At 43.5% G+C, this 18,073-nt stretch overlaps 1 protein-coding gene across 1 annotated transcript; it reads left to right on the top strand.

Annotated features, from left to right (window-relative positions):
* The first annotated feature begins 13,088 nt into the window (after positions 1-13,088).
* Positions 13,089-16,187, top strand: LOC132229598 (uncharacterized protein C2orf78-like). Its single transcript, XM_059686160.1, is given in 3 exon segments — positions 13,089-13,709; positions 14,566-14,917; positions 14,920-16,187. Coding segments are annotated over 3 exon segments (1,563 nt in total). The 3' UTR covers positions 15,510-16,187.
* Positions 16,188-18,073: the final 1,886 nt, after the last annotated feature.

The following is an 18,073-nucleotide window of genomic DNA, read 5'->3' on the forward strand; positions in this document are numbered from 1 at the left end:
AGGACCAGGGGGAAATCGTTATTTATTAGAGTTTGTGAAGGCATTATCGTTCAGTTTGCATTTGGTCCTCAGGGCTGCTTTGAATAGCTCAGAGTCCAGAGCTCAAGTAACTTTTCAGAAACAGACACTGCAAACATTAGCTCAAGACTGGAAGGGATATTTGAGGGGGACTATCTCCTCTCTGGGGGTCTGCAAATTCCAGCGGCCTTTGGGAGATGTCTCTTTCCCAGCCCCTGGATGGAGAGCTCTGCTTCTTGACACGTTCTAAGATTTGTTTCCCAGCAACCTGTCACATTTCCCTGTGAGGCTCATTCTTCCCCAACTTACCAGGCACACCAAACGCTCTGCCAGGAGAGCCCTTCTGTTCCTTGTCCTTGGTCAGACCAGCTACCCGAGGGGCTGTGTCTTTCTGTCCCACAGAGGGAGCATAGACAGCTGGGAGAGGGATGGCGCAGCTTTCCAAGAAAGAGGGAGACCTGGACAGATGTGTGAGAGGCACCTGCGTGCTCTAGGAAGGCTCTGAGTGAATTCTACCTCCACCCAGAGGTCTGGTAGAGGTCCCTCTGTCCCCAGTGAGAAACAGCTCTGCTAACCAGCTAGATCGGCCACCGGCCCAGAGTGTCGGCCGCTTAAGGAGGCTTTTACTTTATACTTTAGGCTATACTCTGCTGGTTGGGTTTTTAATTTTCTTAGCATGTTACATTTATAAGAGGCTAATATAGCCCTAGCTGGTTTGGCTCAGTGGATAGAGCGTCGGCCTGCGGACTGAAGGGTTTGATTCTGGCCAAGGGTACATACCTGGGTTGTGGGCTCCATCCCCAGTAGGAGGCATGCAGGAAGCAGCTGATCAATGATTCTCTCTCATCAGTGATGTTTTTTTCTCTCCCTCTCCCTTCCTCTCTGAAATAATAAAAAAAAAATATTTAAAAAAGAGGCTAATATAATTAAAAAATAAAAACCTATATAATGCATTTTAGAAATTTTTTAATTGGAAATGAAATTTGAAAGAGGCATATGGTACCTAACAGAATTATCTGGAAAATTTACTGACATGGATGTTAATGGATTACCGCATTACTCTACTCATTACTATTCTTTGATAAGTTTAGGGATAAACCTGCACATGGTTTAAATAAATGTATCATTGAAAAAAAAGAAGGTAGAAAGAAAGGGAAAAAAGAAAACAAAAGTCAATAAGTGTGTCTCTTCTGGAGGTAACTACCACAGGGGAGAAGCATAGTATTCCAGCTCAGAGGCCTAGGTTTGCACCCCATCTTGATTTTACCTGGTGTATCCCACTCTGGGTTTGCATCCTGTTCCTAGATTTATACCCCAATTTTGGTTTTGCACCCTGTTCCTAGGTTTACACCCCATTCTACAAGGCTCCCCGTGTGACATTGTACCAAGAGGTGCAATTCTCCAGGGTCCTCATTTGTAAATAGGGATAATTATGCTATCTTGTGGCATTGTGCAATTCAAAGGAAATCATGAACCTGAGCCACTTTTATGGAAAAGTGTGATACAGATATGAGGAATTTTCATTGCTGTCCTCTGGAGGAACCTCGAGGGGCTGGATCTCAGGACAGATTCTGGCCACACAGCGGCTGAGCCTACCCTGTTCTTCTTTAGTTGCTCCCTGGGAGTCCTGCTTCCCACAGAACTTCTTCAGGATGGGGGCTGAGTATGTCCTTAGGACCTGCCTTCCTGAAGGTCAGACCTAGACTGGGGCGGCCGGACAAAGGAACTGTGCCCTGGTAGGCTGTGCTGGCCAGTGAGTCCTCCAGCACCCATCCCTCTCTCCTCTGAGGAGGCCACCCTCTGTGTAGGTGCTACCTTATAACTTATAAAGGACTAGAGGCCGGTGCATGAATTGGTGCATGGGTGGGGTCTGGCTGGCCCGCCCAATTGGGGGGCGGGTGGCTGATCAGGGGCAGGGCCAGCTTGGGGAGGGGCCATGGGTGGTTGGGGGGCCCAGCTCCACCTGCTGGTCAAACTCCCTGCCAAGGGGACAATTTGCATATTAGCCTTTTATTATATAGGATGCTTCTCAGCCATTTTTTCTCCTAATCCTTATAGCCACTCAGGAAGGCAGGGAGGGCAGCATCAATAACTCAATTTTCAGATGAGAGACCTGAGGATTAAAGAGTGAAATGGAGTAAAAAAGGCCACTGACAAGTGTTTAGCACCTTCTTCTTCTTCTTTTTTTTTTTAAAATATGTTTTTATTGATTTCAGAGAGAGGAAGGGAGAGGGGGAGAGAGAGAGAAACATCAATGATGAGAGAGTATCATTGATCAGCTGCCTCCTGCACCCCCACACTGGGGATCTAGCCTGCAACCCGGGCCTGTGCTCTGACCTGGAATGGAACCTCAACCTCCTGGTTTATAGGTCAAAGCTCAACTACTGAGCATGCCAGCTAGGCTAGCGCCTTCTGTTTGCAAGGCAAAGTGTTGGGCACATCAAGTGCAGGTATCTCATGGTGATGGAGTAAGTACTGGGCAGATCTGGAACTGTGGTCCAAGTCTCCAGGTTCTGAGTGCTCTGTAAGCTCTGAGTGCTCTAACTAAGAATGACACAGGGAAGGGGGATATGGGCATTGGATTCTGGGTGATGGGGGGGGGGCGGGTAGACAGGCAACAGAGTAACAGAGAGGGGCAGGTGGGGGTGGGGAGGGGATGTTGGCAGCTGGTTAAGTATGAGGCTCTGAGTGGGGTTGGGGCCTTAGCTCCCATTATGTGGCTATCATGAAAGTGCCCAAATAAATAAAGGTTTGCAATTACTGGGAGACGTGGGTTTGGGAATCTCCCAGCAGCAAGACCTAGATGTTAATTAAGCTTAAGATAGGTTATTATCTCTTTCCATTGGCTTAACAGAGGGGAGTTGATGCAGCTGGCAGATTGGGGACTTTCCCATATAGCTGTATGTGATATTATTTCTGGTTTTTAAGAGGCACCCAACCTGGAGCTTTGGGGCACAGCTGAGGGGAGGGAGGCTGCCTTTCAGGGCTCATCACTGAGGACATTTCCTACTCCTCCTTCAGTTACAGAAGGGCCTGGCCAGGCACTCAGCATTGCCCCGTGGCTTTCTGGAGCCACCTGACTTGTGTTCCCAAAGTGGGGCTGCTGCAGAGCCAGGTACTTGAGTGTGGGGTACAGAGTACTGGGAGCCTGCAGGCTCTTCCATCTAAAGTCCTCAGGGCAGATAGGCCTGAGGGAGGTATTAGCACATTTAATGACCAGCATGGCATGTTCACCCACTATCTGAATGGACATTGGCCTACCATAGGTCCTGGGAGCCTCTATTTGGCCAGGTGTTAACTCCTCCATTGCTGGGTCTTGTGTGTGTGTGTGTGTGTGTGTGTGTGTGTGTGTGTGTGTGTGTGTGTGACAGGAGGTGGGGGGGGGGTGAGTTTTCAGAGGGAAGGCCTGAGTGACACCAGAAGGATTACTGCAAGGAGGCTTTAGGTTAGTGATATTTACCAACAGAGATGGAAATAACTCAATGTTTTATCCATCAGTATGGCTATGCTAGCAAAATATCAATCATGAGAAAAGTACTTTTTTATCTGTAAAATAATTTACAGCCCTAACTGGTTTGGCTCAGTGGATAGAGCCATTGGCCTGTGGACTGAAAGGTCCCAAGTTCAATTCTGGTCAAGGGTATGTACTTTGGTTGCAGGCACATCCCCAGTAGGAGGTGTGCAGGAGGCAGCTGATCAATATTTCTCTCTCATTGATGTTTCTAACTCTCTATCCCTCTCCCTTCCTCTTTGTAAAAAATCAATAAAATATATTAAAAAGAAGTTTTAAAATAATTTACAAATATCAAAGAGTTTATTAGTACAACAACAACAATAATAGTATGTTATTATTGATAATGGTATTTAGTCCTTTCACAAAAGCACCATTGGATTAGGCTTTCATGCCTCTTTCCTAATGGGCTGCCTTTCCAATACCAGGAGGAGGGTTCTGATTTGCTAAATCTTGCTTTTAGGTAGTGGGAGAAGTAAGTCATTCTTTCTTGCTCAGCATCTTCCATCAGCAGGGGCTTTTGCATTGGGTAGGCCTTCTGGCGATCTGCATCTGTCCACTTTCGTAGATCAAGAACATACATTGGTAGAAAAGTGAGCTGCTTAGCATTCGACCTTCTATTCTAAACATCGATTGGAATGACTGAAACAGCAACTGCACTCCCAATATCATCGTGGTGGTTCCAGAGAAGGGTCTGGGCAGACAGGGCGACACGCGAAGGAATACCACAGGGAGTTTTCCTAACAAGAGCTTCTCTGTTAATCTGCAAAGCAGGATTAAAGGGTGTGTCACTCTTTGTCTGGCAGCTTGGGGTAGCAATCAGCAGTCATTTTCAGGCAAAATCTGTGGAGTGACATGGACTCCTCGGGCTGCCTCCTGGCTTCAGTCACTTCAGTAGTACCAATTCTCAAGGATACTGCAACGATTTCCTAACTAGACCTTTATTGTGCTTGCAGCCATGGGGATGAAGGCTGCTGGAAAGAGTGTGGCCATGATCTTGAAGATCAAAGTGAGACCTGGCTTACTTCTGAATTTTGACCTTGTTTTTGAAGGGCTAAATAATAATAATAATAATAATCATCATCATCATCATCATCTATATTAATAAAAGGGTAATATGCTAATTAGACTGGACATCTTCTGAATGTCCTTCCTGACAAAAGCCAGCGCAGGCAAAGCTGCCTGGGGTCCCGGGTGCCTAAAGCTTGCCAGAGGGAGGGGAGCCCAGGGTCCCGGGTGCCTGCAGCCAGTCAGAGGGAGGTGGTTAGGGGTTATCAGGCTGGCAGAGGAGCAGTTAGGGGTGATCAGGCAGGCAGGCAGGCAGGCATGTGAGTGGTTAGGCGCCAGCGGTCCCGGATTGTGAGAGGGATGTCTGACTGCTGGTTTAGGCCCAATCTCACCACAGCGATCAGGTCTAAACCGGCAGTCAGACATCCCCCAAGGGGTCCTGGATTGGAGAGGATGCAGGCCAAGCTGAGGGACCTCCCCCCACCACATGAATTTTGTTCACTGGGTCTCTAGTATATGATAATAATGGGGATGGAAAGAAGACATTTGAAATACTATAGTGATCTAGTTATGTTCCACCTGGGAAAGGTGAACAGGCATGAGTTACTTCAATTCTCTTCAGCATATTTGGTAAAAGGCTGACTGAACATTCAAAAGCTAGCATGCCTGGATTTTTGAGACTGAAAATGGTGGCAGTATAGACGGACGTGTTCTGTGCCTTGTCCCGGAGCAGGTAGGGTAAGCAGCTGAAACGAATAACATCTAGCCCGAATGGGCAGAATAGATTCAGCTGGGAGGCAGTTTGCAGTCAGGAGAGGCAGAGGACTCCCCGAGAAAGGGGACTGTTGGAGATTGCCGGATAGGGTTCCCTTAACCGGGCAGCCTCCACTGTTGCTGAGGTCTCTCCTGGAACGCCAGTGCAGCTGCGGAGACCGTGCCATCTTGAGTGGCTGTTATTGGAAGCATATACATCCAGAAATCCTGCAACCATGGCATCCAGGGATTAGCTACTATCCCAGAAATAACGGATCTCAAGCAGTGCGGATACGTGGACTCAGAGGAGCCCTCGCCCTCCTCCTCATGGAAAGGTCAGATTTTGCCTAAGGGTGAGGTTTGCAATTCAGGTTGGAGAGAGGAACGCGCGTGGGGGTAGTTTGCGCCCCACAAAGTCCACGGGTCATTGGGGCCAGCATGATCCGCGAGTGTGGAAGGGCTCCCACAGGGCTGCTTGCAGAAGGGAACTCTAAAAATAAGCCCATAGCTGGACTGGATGCAAAAAGGCAGCCTTGGTTTTTGCCAGTGTGTCAGCTGCTTAGTGCCAGGGGAGAGAGGACGTGCAGAGGAGACTGCGCACAGAGCTGGATGGTGGATGGTTGCGAATTCGAGCACCTTATCAGGCTCTTTTTTTTCTCTCCCGCTTAAATCTTTGCATTTGATTATTAAACCCAGTGCATGGGATCGCCCAGTTGGGGTCACTCGCAGAGAGTGCAGGGGAAAATTGTTTTTGTGGAACCTGGGAAACAGAGCGGGGAGTAACGATCAAAGAACCAGCTCTGGGCAGTTGATGCTCCCAAACCAGTACTAAGAGCGACAGGGAAAACAAAACCTACTAATGGCTAGAGAGGACTTATAGCTTCAGAGGTCAATCCAGAAACACTGCCACCCAGGGGCTGAACCACAAACTGTCTCTTCTGTAAATACAAATAAAGGCAGTCTGGGAAACAAATACGGCCTGCTTTAAAACCAGGACTGTGGTTTACAACACAGAGGAACAGTGTATCGCAGGGAACTTCAACACTCTCCTTAATACCTGACAGGACTAAGGCGTGCCAGATAGAAGAGTAGAAGTGAAGGACCTTCACTACTGCACATTTTTATTTCTTTTCTTTTTTTTTCTTTTTCACTTTTTAATTAAGGAACTAATTTTTTTCTTTTTTCATCACCTGATTTTACCTTTTTAATTACTACATTTTTATTTTTAACCAGTATTATTACTACTACCATTTTATCTTTTTTTAAAGTGTCATTTTATTTATTTTATTTTGGGGTTAGTGTTCTACATTCTATTTTCATCTTTCCTTTAGCATCATTTTTCTCTACCTCAACTTTACCTTTATGCCAAAACTCTCTCCCTCACTTTTCCCCTTTTGTTTTCCTGTTTCTCTTACCCTATTCCTGCTTTAGATTTTCTATATTCCTTCTTTTTACCCCTTGTTAAAACTTCACCCTATGTAAATATCTAATTTCCAATCCCCTGCTCTAAATCCATATACAACTCTCTCCTATCTTTCTTAATTATCCAAATTTTTCTTTCTCTCTGTCGTTTTGTTGTTGTTTGCTTGATTGTTGAGTATATTGTTTTTTTTATGCTTGTTTGTGAGATTGTTTTGCTTTTTCTTCTTATTTTTCTGTTTTTTTCCCCCCAGGTTATTTTTTTGCTTCTGTTTTTCCTTGCCTCGCTTGATATTAGTTGTTGTTTGTAGATTGCATTCACCCCAGGGATCTGTTGCTAGAATTTGTTGGGTTTAGTGGCTGTTCTATTGGAATTTTCTCCCCATATAAATAGTTTCTTCCCCTCTTCTATTTCCTTCCCTTTCTTTTCTCTCTTACTTTCCCCCCTTTTCCCAATTTCATTTTTTCACTGCTTTTCTTTCTTTCTTTCTTTTTCTCTTTTTTCTTTTTCTCTTATTTTTTCCTTATCCCCTAATTCTCTTTGCACTGGTGGTCACCTTTATTCGGGGTTATTAGTATCATGAATACATTTGTGTTCATTTCCTTGTTGTGTTGTGCCTTGTTGTGTTGTATTTTGTGCCTTTAAATCAATGCAGCAGAGAGCGAACTACATAACCAAACACCTGGAGAAGAGAGATCATGGGGAGACAAAGAAACAGCCCTCATATGAAAGGAAAACAGCCATCACCAGAAAAGGAAGTAAATGAAATGGAGGCAAGCAACCTGTCAGAGAAAGAATTCAGAGAAATGGTCATAAGGTGGATGAAAAGAATGGAAGACAAATTCAACAATATGTGTAAGAACCAAGCGGAAATGAAGAAGAACCAAGAAGAAATGAAAAATGACATCACTGCTATAAAGAACTCAATAGAAAGCATCAACAGTAGACTAGAAGAAGAATCAGTGAGCTAGAAGACAAGGTAGGAAAAAATACCCAAGCAGAGCAGCTTCTAGAAAAAAAAATTAAAAAGCAGGAGAGCCTAAGAGAACTTTGGGACAATATGAAAAGAAACAACATCTGCATAATAGGGGTGCCAGAAGGAGAGGAAACTGAGCAATGAATAGAAAACCTGTTTGAAAAAATAATGACAGAAACTTCCCTGATATAGGGAAGAAAAAAGTCACACAAATCCAAGAAGCTCACAGAGTCCCAAACAGAATGAACCCCAAAAGACCAACGCCAAGGCACATTATAATTAAATTGGCAAACACCAACAACAAAGCAAGAATCTTAAAAGCAGGCAGAGAGAGACAGAAAGTTACCTACAAAGGATCCCCCATCAGACTAGCGACTGATTTCTCAACAGAAACACATCAGGCAAGAAGGGAATGGAATGAAATATACAAAGTCATGCAAAGGAAGGGTCTGAATCCAAGAATACTGTACCCAGCAAGGCTATCAATCAAAATTGAGGGTCAAATCAGGAGCTTCACAGACAAAAAAGGACTACGGGAGTTTATTACCACCAAACCAGCAATGCAAGAAATGCTAAAGGGTCTGCTGTAAAAAGAAAAAAATAGGAAACAAAGAAGGAACACAGGGGTAAAGAATAAAAATGGCAACAAACAAGTATCTATCAATAATAACTTTAAATGTAAATGGATTAAATGCCCCAATCAAAAGACATAGGGTAACTGAGTGGATAAGAAACCATGACCCATATATCTGCTGTCTACAGGAAACCCACCTCAAAAAAAAAAAAAAAAAGATGCACACAGACTGATGGTGAAGGGATGGACAAAGGTTTTTCAGGCGAATGGAAACGAAAAAAAAGCTGGGGTAGAAATACTTATATCTGATAAATTAGATCTCAAAGTGAAGGACATAAAAAGAGATAAGGAAGGCCTCTTCATAATACTAAAGGGAGCAATCCAACAGGGAGAAATAACTCTGGTAAACATATACGCACCAAATATAAGAGCATCCAAATACATAAGAAAACTTCTGGAGGAGATCAAGGGAGAGATTGACAGCAATACAATGATAGTAGGGGCCTTTAACACCCCACTATCACCATTGGACAAATCCTCTAAACAAAAAATCAGCAAAGAAACATCAATCCTAAATGACTCACTAGATCAGATGGAATTAATTGACATCTTCAGAACATTTCACCCCAAAGCCACAGAATATACATTCTTCTCAAGTGCACATGGGTCATTTTCAAAGATAGACCATATATTGGGTCACAGGCAAAGTCTTTTTAAATTCAAGAAGATAGAAATTATATCAAGCATCTTCTCAGATCACAATGGCATAAAACTGGAAATCAACTACAATAAAAACAATCCAAAAAAATCAAACACATGGAGACTAAATAGCTTGCTATTAAACAATGACTGGGTTACCAGAGAGATCAAAGAAGAAATAAAAAACATCATGGCAACAAACGACAATGAAAACACAACAATCCAAAACCTATGGGACACAGCGAAAACAGTCTTGAGAGGGAAGTTCATAGCTTTACAAGCCTACTGCAAAAAACAAGAAACAATGATAATAAATTACCTAACCCTACAACTCACAGAGCTAGAAAGAGAGCAACAAGAAAAGCCCAGTGTAAGCAGAAGGAAGAAAATAATAAAGATCAGAGTGGAGATTAACGACATAGAGACCAAAAAAACAATACAAAAGATCAACAAAACCAAGAGCTGGTTCTTTGAAAGGATAAACAAGATTGATGAACCTCTAGCCAGGCTCACCAAGAAACAAAGAGAGAGGACCCAAATAAACAAAATCAGAAATGAAAGAGGAGAAATAACAACAGACCCCACAGAAATACAAAGGATTTTTAAAAAATACTATGAACAACTCTACTCCAACAAACTAAACAACCTGGAGGAAATGGACATATTCCTAGAAAAATACAACCTTCCAAAACTCAATCAGGAAGAATCTAAAAATCTCAATAGGCCAATAACTATGGAAGAAATTGAAGCAGTAATCAAAAAGCTTCCAGCAAACAAAAGCCCAGGGCCAGATGGCTTCACAGGGTAGTTTTATCAAACATTCAAGGAAGAACTAAAACCTATCCTCCTCAGACTAATACAAAAAATTCAAGAGGAAGGAACACTTCTAAGCTCATTCTATGAAGCCAGCATCACTCTAATACCAAAACCAGGTAAAGACAACACAATGAAAGAGAATTACAGGCCAATATCCCTCATGAACATAGATGCCAAAAACCTCAACAAAATCCTAGCAAATCGAATCCAGCAGTACATCAGAAAGATCATACACCATGACCAAGTAGATTTTATCCTAGGGATGCAAGGATGGTACAATATACGCAAATCAATTAACGTAATACATCACATAAACAAATTGAAAGATAAAAACCACATAGTCATATCAATTGATGCAGAAAAAGCATTTGACAAAATTCAACACCCATTTTTGATAAAAACTCTCAGCAAGGTAGGAATAGAAGGATCATACCTCAACATAATACAAGGCATATATGACAAACCCACAGCCAACATCATAATCAATGGGCAAAAACTAAAACCATTTCCCCTAAGAACAGGAACAAGACAGGGATGCCCCCTCTCACCACTCCTGTTCAACATAGTATTGGAAGTACTAGCCATTGCTATGAGACAAGAAGAAGAAATAAAAGGCATCCAAATTGGAAAAGAAGAAGTAAAACTGTCCTTATTTGCAGATGACATGATACTGTACATAGAGAACCCTAAAGACTCCATCAAAAAATTATTAGACTTAATAAATGAATTCGGCAATGTAGCAGGGTACAAAATTAATGCCAAGAAATCTATGGCATTTCTTTACACCAATAGTGAACCTACAGAAAGTGAGACTGAAAAAGCAATCCCATTTACCATCACACCAAAAAAATTAAGATACCTAGGAATAAACTTAACTAAGGAGGTAAAAGACTTATATAGGAAAAACTACAGGACACTGAAAAAAGAGATAGAGGAAGACATAAACAGATGAAAGAACATACCATGCTCATGGATTGGTAGAATCAACATCATCAAAATGTCCATACTACCCAAAGCAATCTATAGATTCAATGCAATCCCCATTAAATTACCAATGGCATATTTCACAGATCTAGAACGAACGTTCCAAAAATTCATCTAGAATTAAAAAAGACCTCAAATAGCTGCAGCAATCCTGAGAAAGAACAAAGTAGGTGGGATCTCAAGACCAGATATCAAGCTGTATTACAAATCCACTGTTCTTAAAACAACTTGGTACTGGCACAAGAACAGACATATAGATCAATGGAATAGAATAGAGATCCCAGAAATCGACACAAACCACTATGCCCAATTAATATTTGACAAAGGAGGCAAGAGCATACAATGGAGTCAAGACAGTCTCTTCAATAAATAGTGTTGGGAAAACTGGACAGATACATGCAAAAAGATGAAACTAGACCACCAACTCACACCATACACAAAAATAAACTCAAAATGGATAAAAGACTTAAACGTAAGACGGGAAACCATAAAAATACTAGAGGAATCCACAGGCAGCGAAATTGCAAACATATGCTGAAGGGAATTTCTTCTCTGATACTGATCCTAGGGCAATGGAAACTAAAGAGAAAATAAACAAATGGGATTACATCAAAATAAAAAGCTTTTGCACAGCAAAGGAAACCATCAACAAAACAACAAGAAAACCCACTACATGGGAGAACACATTTGCCAATGATATCACCAATAAAGGTTTAATCTCCAACATTTATAGGGAACTCATGAAACTTAATAATAGGAAGATAAACAATCCAATCAAAAAATGGGCAATGGACCTAGATAGACACTTTTTGAAAGAGGACATACAGAAGGCCAAAGGACATATGAAAACATGCTAAAAGTCACTAATTATATGAGAGATGCACATCAAAACAACAATGCTGTATCATCTCACGCCTGTCAGAATGGCTATCATCAACAAACAACAAGTGTTGGAGAGGATGTGGAGAAAAAGGAACCCTTCTGCACTGCTGGTGGGAATGCAGACTGGTGCAGCCACTGTGGAGAACAGTATGGAGTTTCCTCAAAAAGTTAAAAATGGAACTCCCATTTGACCCAATGATCCCACTTCTAGGAATATATCCCAAGAAACCAGAAACACCAATCAGAAAGGATATATGCACCCCTATGTTCATAGGAGCACAATTCACCATAGCTAAGATTGGAAACAGCCTAAGTGCCCATCAGCAGATGAGTGGATTAGAAAACTGTGGTACATCTACACAATGGAATACTAAGCTTCTGTAAAAAAGAAGGAATTCTTACCATTTGCAACGGCATGGATGGAACTGGAGAGCATTATGCTAAGTGAAATAAGCCAGTTAGAGAAAGATAAATACCACATGATCTCACTCATTTGTGGAATATAGAGAACAACAGACTGATGAACAGGGACAGAGCCAAAGAAAGAGAAACAGCGATCAGACTATCAATCTCCAGAGGGAAAGTAGGGGAGGGTGGGGGTAAGGGGAAGAGATCAACCAAAGGACTTGTATGCATGCATATAAGCCAAACCAATGTACATGGACAATAGGGGGATGAAAGCATGGGGGGGGGAGGTTGGGGGTTAATTGGGAGGGATGAGGACACACTTGTAATACCTTAACCAATAAAGAAATTAAAGATAAAAAAAATAAACTTCATTTTATTGCTCAACCAACTGACAGAAAGAGCTCCTTAATCCCTTCCTTTGCTCCTCAAAAGCCACAGTAAATTCACTAATGAGATGGACTGGTATGATTTCAGAACAACTGTAAGTGTGCAACCTAGATGTCCCTTTCCATTCTCTCTAAGGATATTAGCAATATATATATAATGATAAACATGTTATACAATATAATATAGAGAATATAAGTAACTAGTAGTTAATTATATTCATGAATGTCTGTAACAAACTGAGATTACTTCCCTAACATAAGAGCCTGGGGAAAGTGAGACTATCACAGCTTTCCTGAGAGCTCAGCCATTTAGGTGTTGGTTTAGCCCACCTATCGCTCCCACTATCCAATCCTGTCTTCTTGGGAACCTGACCTCACTATTGGCTCTCTCATCCCTTTAAACTGCCTGCTTTGTGACATCATTCTCCCACCAAACCTACCACCACCTGGTAGAATCTTGGGGTGCCCATGGAGTTGTCTGTAAATAAATTTGGATCATCGCAACTGACCAGTGATCAGTAACTGGTGACCAGTGACCAGTGGCCAGTATGACCAGTGACTTTTGTACTGAACACATGTGCTCTTTGGCTTCAGCAACTGAGACATCTTCATTCCTTGCATCTACAGTTGATATCTGCTCTTCTTCTCTCACCATGTCAGAAGTTCCTGACATTCCTCAGGTGCTGGCCTGCACTGATCCCCTTGACCAAGAGGAGCAGCCTGGTTGTGACAACTGTGGTTTGGGAAAGAATAGCCTGAGCCTTAACAACCAAGGGACACTTGAAAATGGGACTGAATCTAATGACAGTTTTGCAGACATCGCTACACTGGTGAAAGGTATTCACCTTCCACAGGTCTTAACTTCCTTGGATCATCTTGATCAGCTCCAAGGACCAAAGGTGTTCAAAACCAAAGTCACCAGGGGCCTCAAGTTGCACGTAGTGCAGAAAAAGTCAAGTGTCAGAAAGACTCGCACTGATCAAGGCGCGAAGAACAAACACAAAGCCTCTGAGCCTATCGGTGATGCTCCCAAGGCCAAGATCAAGCCCAAGAGCCCAGATTGTGTGTTTGTGGGAGAAGTGGTTCTTTGCAATGCTGCAGCCAGTGGCACGGTTCCTGCAAACATGGCCAAGCATTCTAACAGCAAACCTCAGAAAGCTGCAGCCAGCAGGACCAGCAAAACTAAGAGCCATGGGCTGGAAAAAATAAAAAGAAACAAAGAAAACTACTCCAAGAGAGCTGAGGAGAGAAAGCAGTCAGGGAACAAAGTCAAGGCATGCCGGAAGCCGGTCCATCCTTGCTGCTTGACACAGTCGCTGGAGGGAAGAAACATCTGCACAGCATATGTTTCAAGGGACGGGGCGTATATGGCATACTGTTATTAATATGTTTGCTCCCCTTCTTAGCGCTATGTGTTTTAACCAAGGTCACCTCTCTGAGAAAGGTTGTTTCCCCAGGTGAGGATTTTTCCCTGGAGTTAGGATTAACAGGACTAAGGAAGAGAATAAATCAGTGAAACTCCCTAGTGTTACAGAAATACCATGTACTACTTATGAAGAACTTGGACTAAGGCTGTTGGCAATAAATTTGGGACTTGTTGGGCCCACATCCACAGGGGTCTGCCCACCAGGGAAAGCACCAAAGCCTATACCCCTGGAGACCCACCAACACAGGGCAGTCCCGGGGAAGGCAAGCAGCGAGGCTGGGAGGACATAATCTTTACTGGGTAGGATAATCTCCTTCAGTCACTTCCTTGTAGCTTATCAGTAGAGCAGTGACCTTGGAATAGCCTTATAATGGAACACAGAGATTAACCTAGACAGGGTTAAACTCAACAGAACTAGATTAACAAATGCCTTAACCTTTGGAATAGAATTGATAGGATTAAACTCAACAGAACTAGATTAACCTTTGGAATGGAATGGATAGGGTTAAAATCAACTGGTATAAATACAGATGTAACAGGACAATAAAGACAGAACCTGGCAAGAACCTGGCTGACGAACCTGGCTAGAGAACTTGGCTAGGATGCTGATCAACTAAATGCTGTCTCCATGTCATTCCTTCTTTGCCGACTCCGTCCACACCTTTGGGAACCCCTGGACTTGCTGGGGTTGGACCCTAACAAAGGCAGAGGAGAAGCTAGCCATTCCCAAGATGAAGAGAAAGAAAAGTCATCCTGAGCTGCCACAAGAGGCCATCAAAAAGCCTCGCAGCAGCCTCGTAATGCACATGCTGGAGCCTGTGCAGGTTTTCCATGCACTGGGCAAGAAGAGTGATGAGAAAGCTGACCTGTCTTTCTCGCGGGCCCTGGGAAACTCAAGCAACCCCAAAGGCCCCCAGCCAGGCCAGGCTACCAAACTATGGCTGGATATGCCCCGTGAGGGCAAAGGTCCTGTGAAAACTCAAGTCAAACCCCAAAAACCATATGGCAGTGCTGACAAAGGGTCTCCACCTCCATCCCAGGACCAGCTGCCTTCTCCCAGAAGGTCAAGTTGGTGCCATTGGCTTTTCCAACCATGGACAAGCCTCAAGCTCGACCTGTTCCTCGCAGGCCACAGTCTCTGGCATCACGTCGGCCTGCTGTGACCAACCCTGCCAAGCCTGCTGCAGTCACTGCAACCCTGCCAACTCCTGTATCCTTGACAGGTCCTGTCAGATCAGCTCAGCCAATGTCGAACAACTCAGCCGGACCAGGTTTGAGCAACCCTGCCCGGCCTCGTGTCCCTCAGCCTCCTGCTTCTAGGCCTGGGCCCTACAAAACATCATCTTGTGCTTCTTTCCAGCAGGAGCCTGTTCAGTCTGCTGTGAGCCAGCCCCGGACCCCACTCAAGCCTCACAAACACTATCCACTCCAGGATTTCGCCCTCCAACCAATTCCACGGAGGAAACCTGAGGTTCTGGGGCCAGTAATGTCAACACCCATCACAAATGAGCAGAGGCCAGATCGAGGGGCCATGAAGAGGAAGGCTCAACTAGAGCGTGAGAATGCTGCCAAATTGGGGAAAATGCAGCATTTCATTGAGAGGGAAAAATAAATGGACATTTCTCTGTATTATGGCTATGTGATGTAGGAGATGCTAGTAGGGCTGGTGCCACTTTGGGTACCTGCTTTTTTCCCATAGATAGGTAGATCCATAGATAGATAGGTAGATAATAGATATATATGAATTTCAGAATATTGATATATTTTATAACTTAATAAAACTGAATAAATATTATAAATTAGCATTTAGTATTAAAGAAGCATTTTGAGTTTTGAAAAAACAAACAAACAAACAAACAAACAAACAAACAAACAAACAACAACAAAAAAAGCTAGCATGCCTGGATACTAATGGTCAATCCTTTGTGTAGATCTTGGGGAATAAAAAAGCTATAATGGAAACTATTGATACAGGCCTGGCCAGGAGTGTCTGTCCACTGCTCACCCAGAAAATGTCTGATCTCTGACTTTACCCAACCATGTGAGGAGTCCCCACTTAGGTGGACGTGCCTTTAATGCACCTTTGCTTTTCTCCTAAGTTAACATTCACCACAATGACTACAATCATGTTAAAGCATTTAAATTTTATGAGTAATAACTAATATGCTAGTTTTGGTGCCCTGACTGGGAATAGAACTGGTCACCTTTCAGTGCACAGGACCAACCATCTGAGCCACATGGACCAGGGCGATAAATGTTGTTAAGAAGAGATCAACCGAAAGACTTGTATGCATGCATATAAGCATAACCAATGGACGCAAGACACTGGGGGGAGAGGGGGTGGTAGGGGACGCCAAGGGAAGGTCAATGGGGAAAAAAAGGAGACATATGTACTACTATTTGTAATACTTTAAACAATAAAGTAACATTAAAAAAATAACTAATATGCTATAATATAGCTTACAATGGTATTTTTGTATTCATTATCTCACTTGATCTTCTATGGCCCTCTCAGATGGCTAGGTATTATTATTCCCATTTTATAGGAAATTAAGGCACAGAGAGGGGGAATTGGCTTAGAATCATAGTGTTAGAAATATTAGTGATATCTGGTCACTAGCTTTCTTTTTCAGATGGAAAAGCCAGCTGGAGCAAAGAGACATGCTGAGGTCTCTTTGTAATTGGAGCAGAGCTAACATCCAAGGTGTTTTCTTGCAATTATTTTAAGAAAACTACCTGGAATTCAAGACATTGTCTGTTTGATCCATGACTAAATTTGAATTTTTTTGGGGGGGGGGGGAAGAGGAGTGTCTGTCTTCCACCCTTTGGGTCAGGATCTGAACCAGAGCCTTCAACATGTGGTCAAGTGGTTGCTTTGAGCCTCTAATTACTAATTTTAAAGCAACATAAAAGACACAGACCCTAAGAGATGGGTTTTAAGTATGGACAGTGGATACTCAGCACAGGTGTGATTGGGGTCCTGGGAGCCTCAGCCACTCTAGAGTTCTGGAAGGGCTTCTGTTCCTCAACCCATACCCTCTAAACCCGCTGCCTCAGCAACCTATACCCCTGTCTGCCAGGAGACTTCCTAGGATTTGGGGGATGGGAGAGGTCCTTGGCTCTGCCCATTCCTACTGCCTCACCCCATTGACCTCCAAGCACCATCCCTCCCCTCTCCAGACCCAGACAGGCTCTCCCATCAAGCCAGGACATGGTGCCAGGCACTGAAGAATAAGAGACTCACTCGAGGCTTCTGCCCTCAAGGAGCTTATGGCTTTGGAAGGGGAAGGAAAGGCAGAGGTACACAAAACCAGTCATGATCCCCCATAGTAAGTTCTCCAATTGAGTCCCCAATAAAATGCCATGGAAATGTGGAGACAAGAGGGCCTGAGGAAGAGGACAATGCCTGTGGGCCCAGAGGGAGGAGTGGGATTTGTGACTGGGGAGGGGGCATTTTAGGCTGTAGGAATATTAAGGGAGCATGAAGAGTGCCATGGTTCATCAGAGAAGTGCCTTAGGGTTAGCGTGTGAGTTGTGTGTTAGTGTGTGTGTGTGTGTGTGTGTGTGTGTGTGTGTGTGTGTGTAAAGATGGAGAGATAGACAGGGGTCAGGTTCTAAAGAGCTTGTATATCCAACAATTTTTACCTTTTTATTAAAACCATGGGTCTGAAGGATTTTAAGAATGGGCAGCGTGGTGCCATGAGATGACAGTGTAAGAGTGCTCACTCCCAGGTGGTGGGAGGAGGGATGGGAGTGAGAACAGCCTAGTGGTGGAGAGAACAGGGAAGAGGCTTTCACAATAGTCCAGGCAGGAGATAATAAAGGGCTGGGCGAGGAAGAGATTCTGGGCATGGGAGAAGGAGACAGGTCCCGGGGACATTTTAAAATAATCAAGAGGACAGCCAGAGAGCGAAATGTCCAAAATGCAGGGGTGTGTTGGAGCCGGCTACGTTCATCTTTTCCCAACTCTGCATGTAGGGACATCATGTTGGGAGCTTTCAATCAGCTTTGGGAGAAGTATTAACACCACAGGAAGCAAGAAAGGGTACAAATCAGGACCTTTTCTCTCAAGAGAGCTGGTTTTTAAACATTTCCCAGCACACCATTGCCAGGTTAGAGGACGGGGTCAGATGAAGTGGACTTGGGCAGTTTCAGAGGCATTTGAGATGGGCTTTGGGCAAGAGATGGGTTTGCCGTAGGTGGAGGCAAGGG

The sequence above is a fragment of the Myotis daubentonii genome, chromosome 3 (assembly GCF_963259705.1).
Source record: "Myotis daubentonii chromosome 3, mMyoDau2.1, whole genome shotgun sequence".
NCBI lineage: Eukaryota > Metazoa > Chordata > Mammalia > Chiroptera > Vespertilionidae > Myotis > Myotis daubentonii.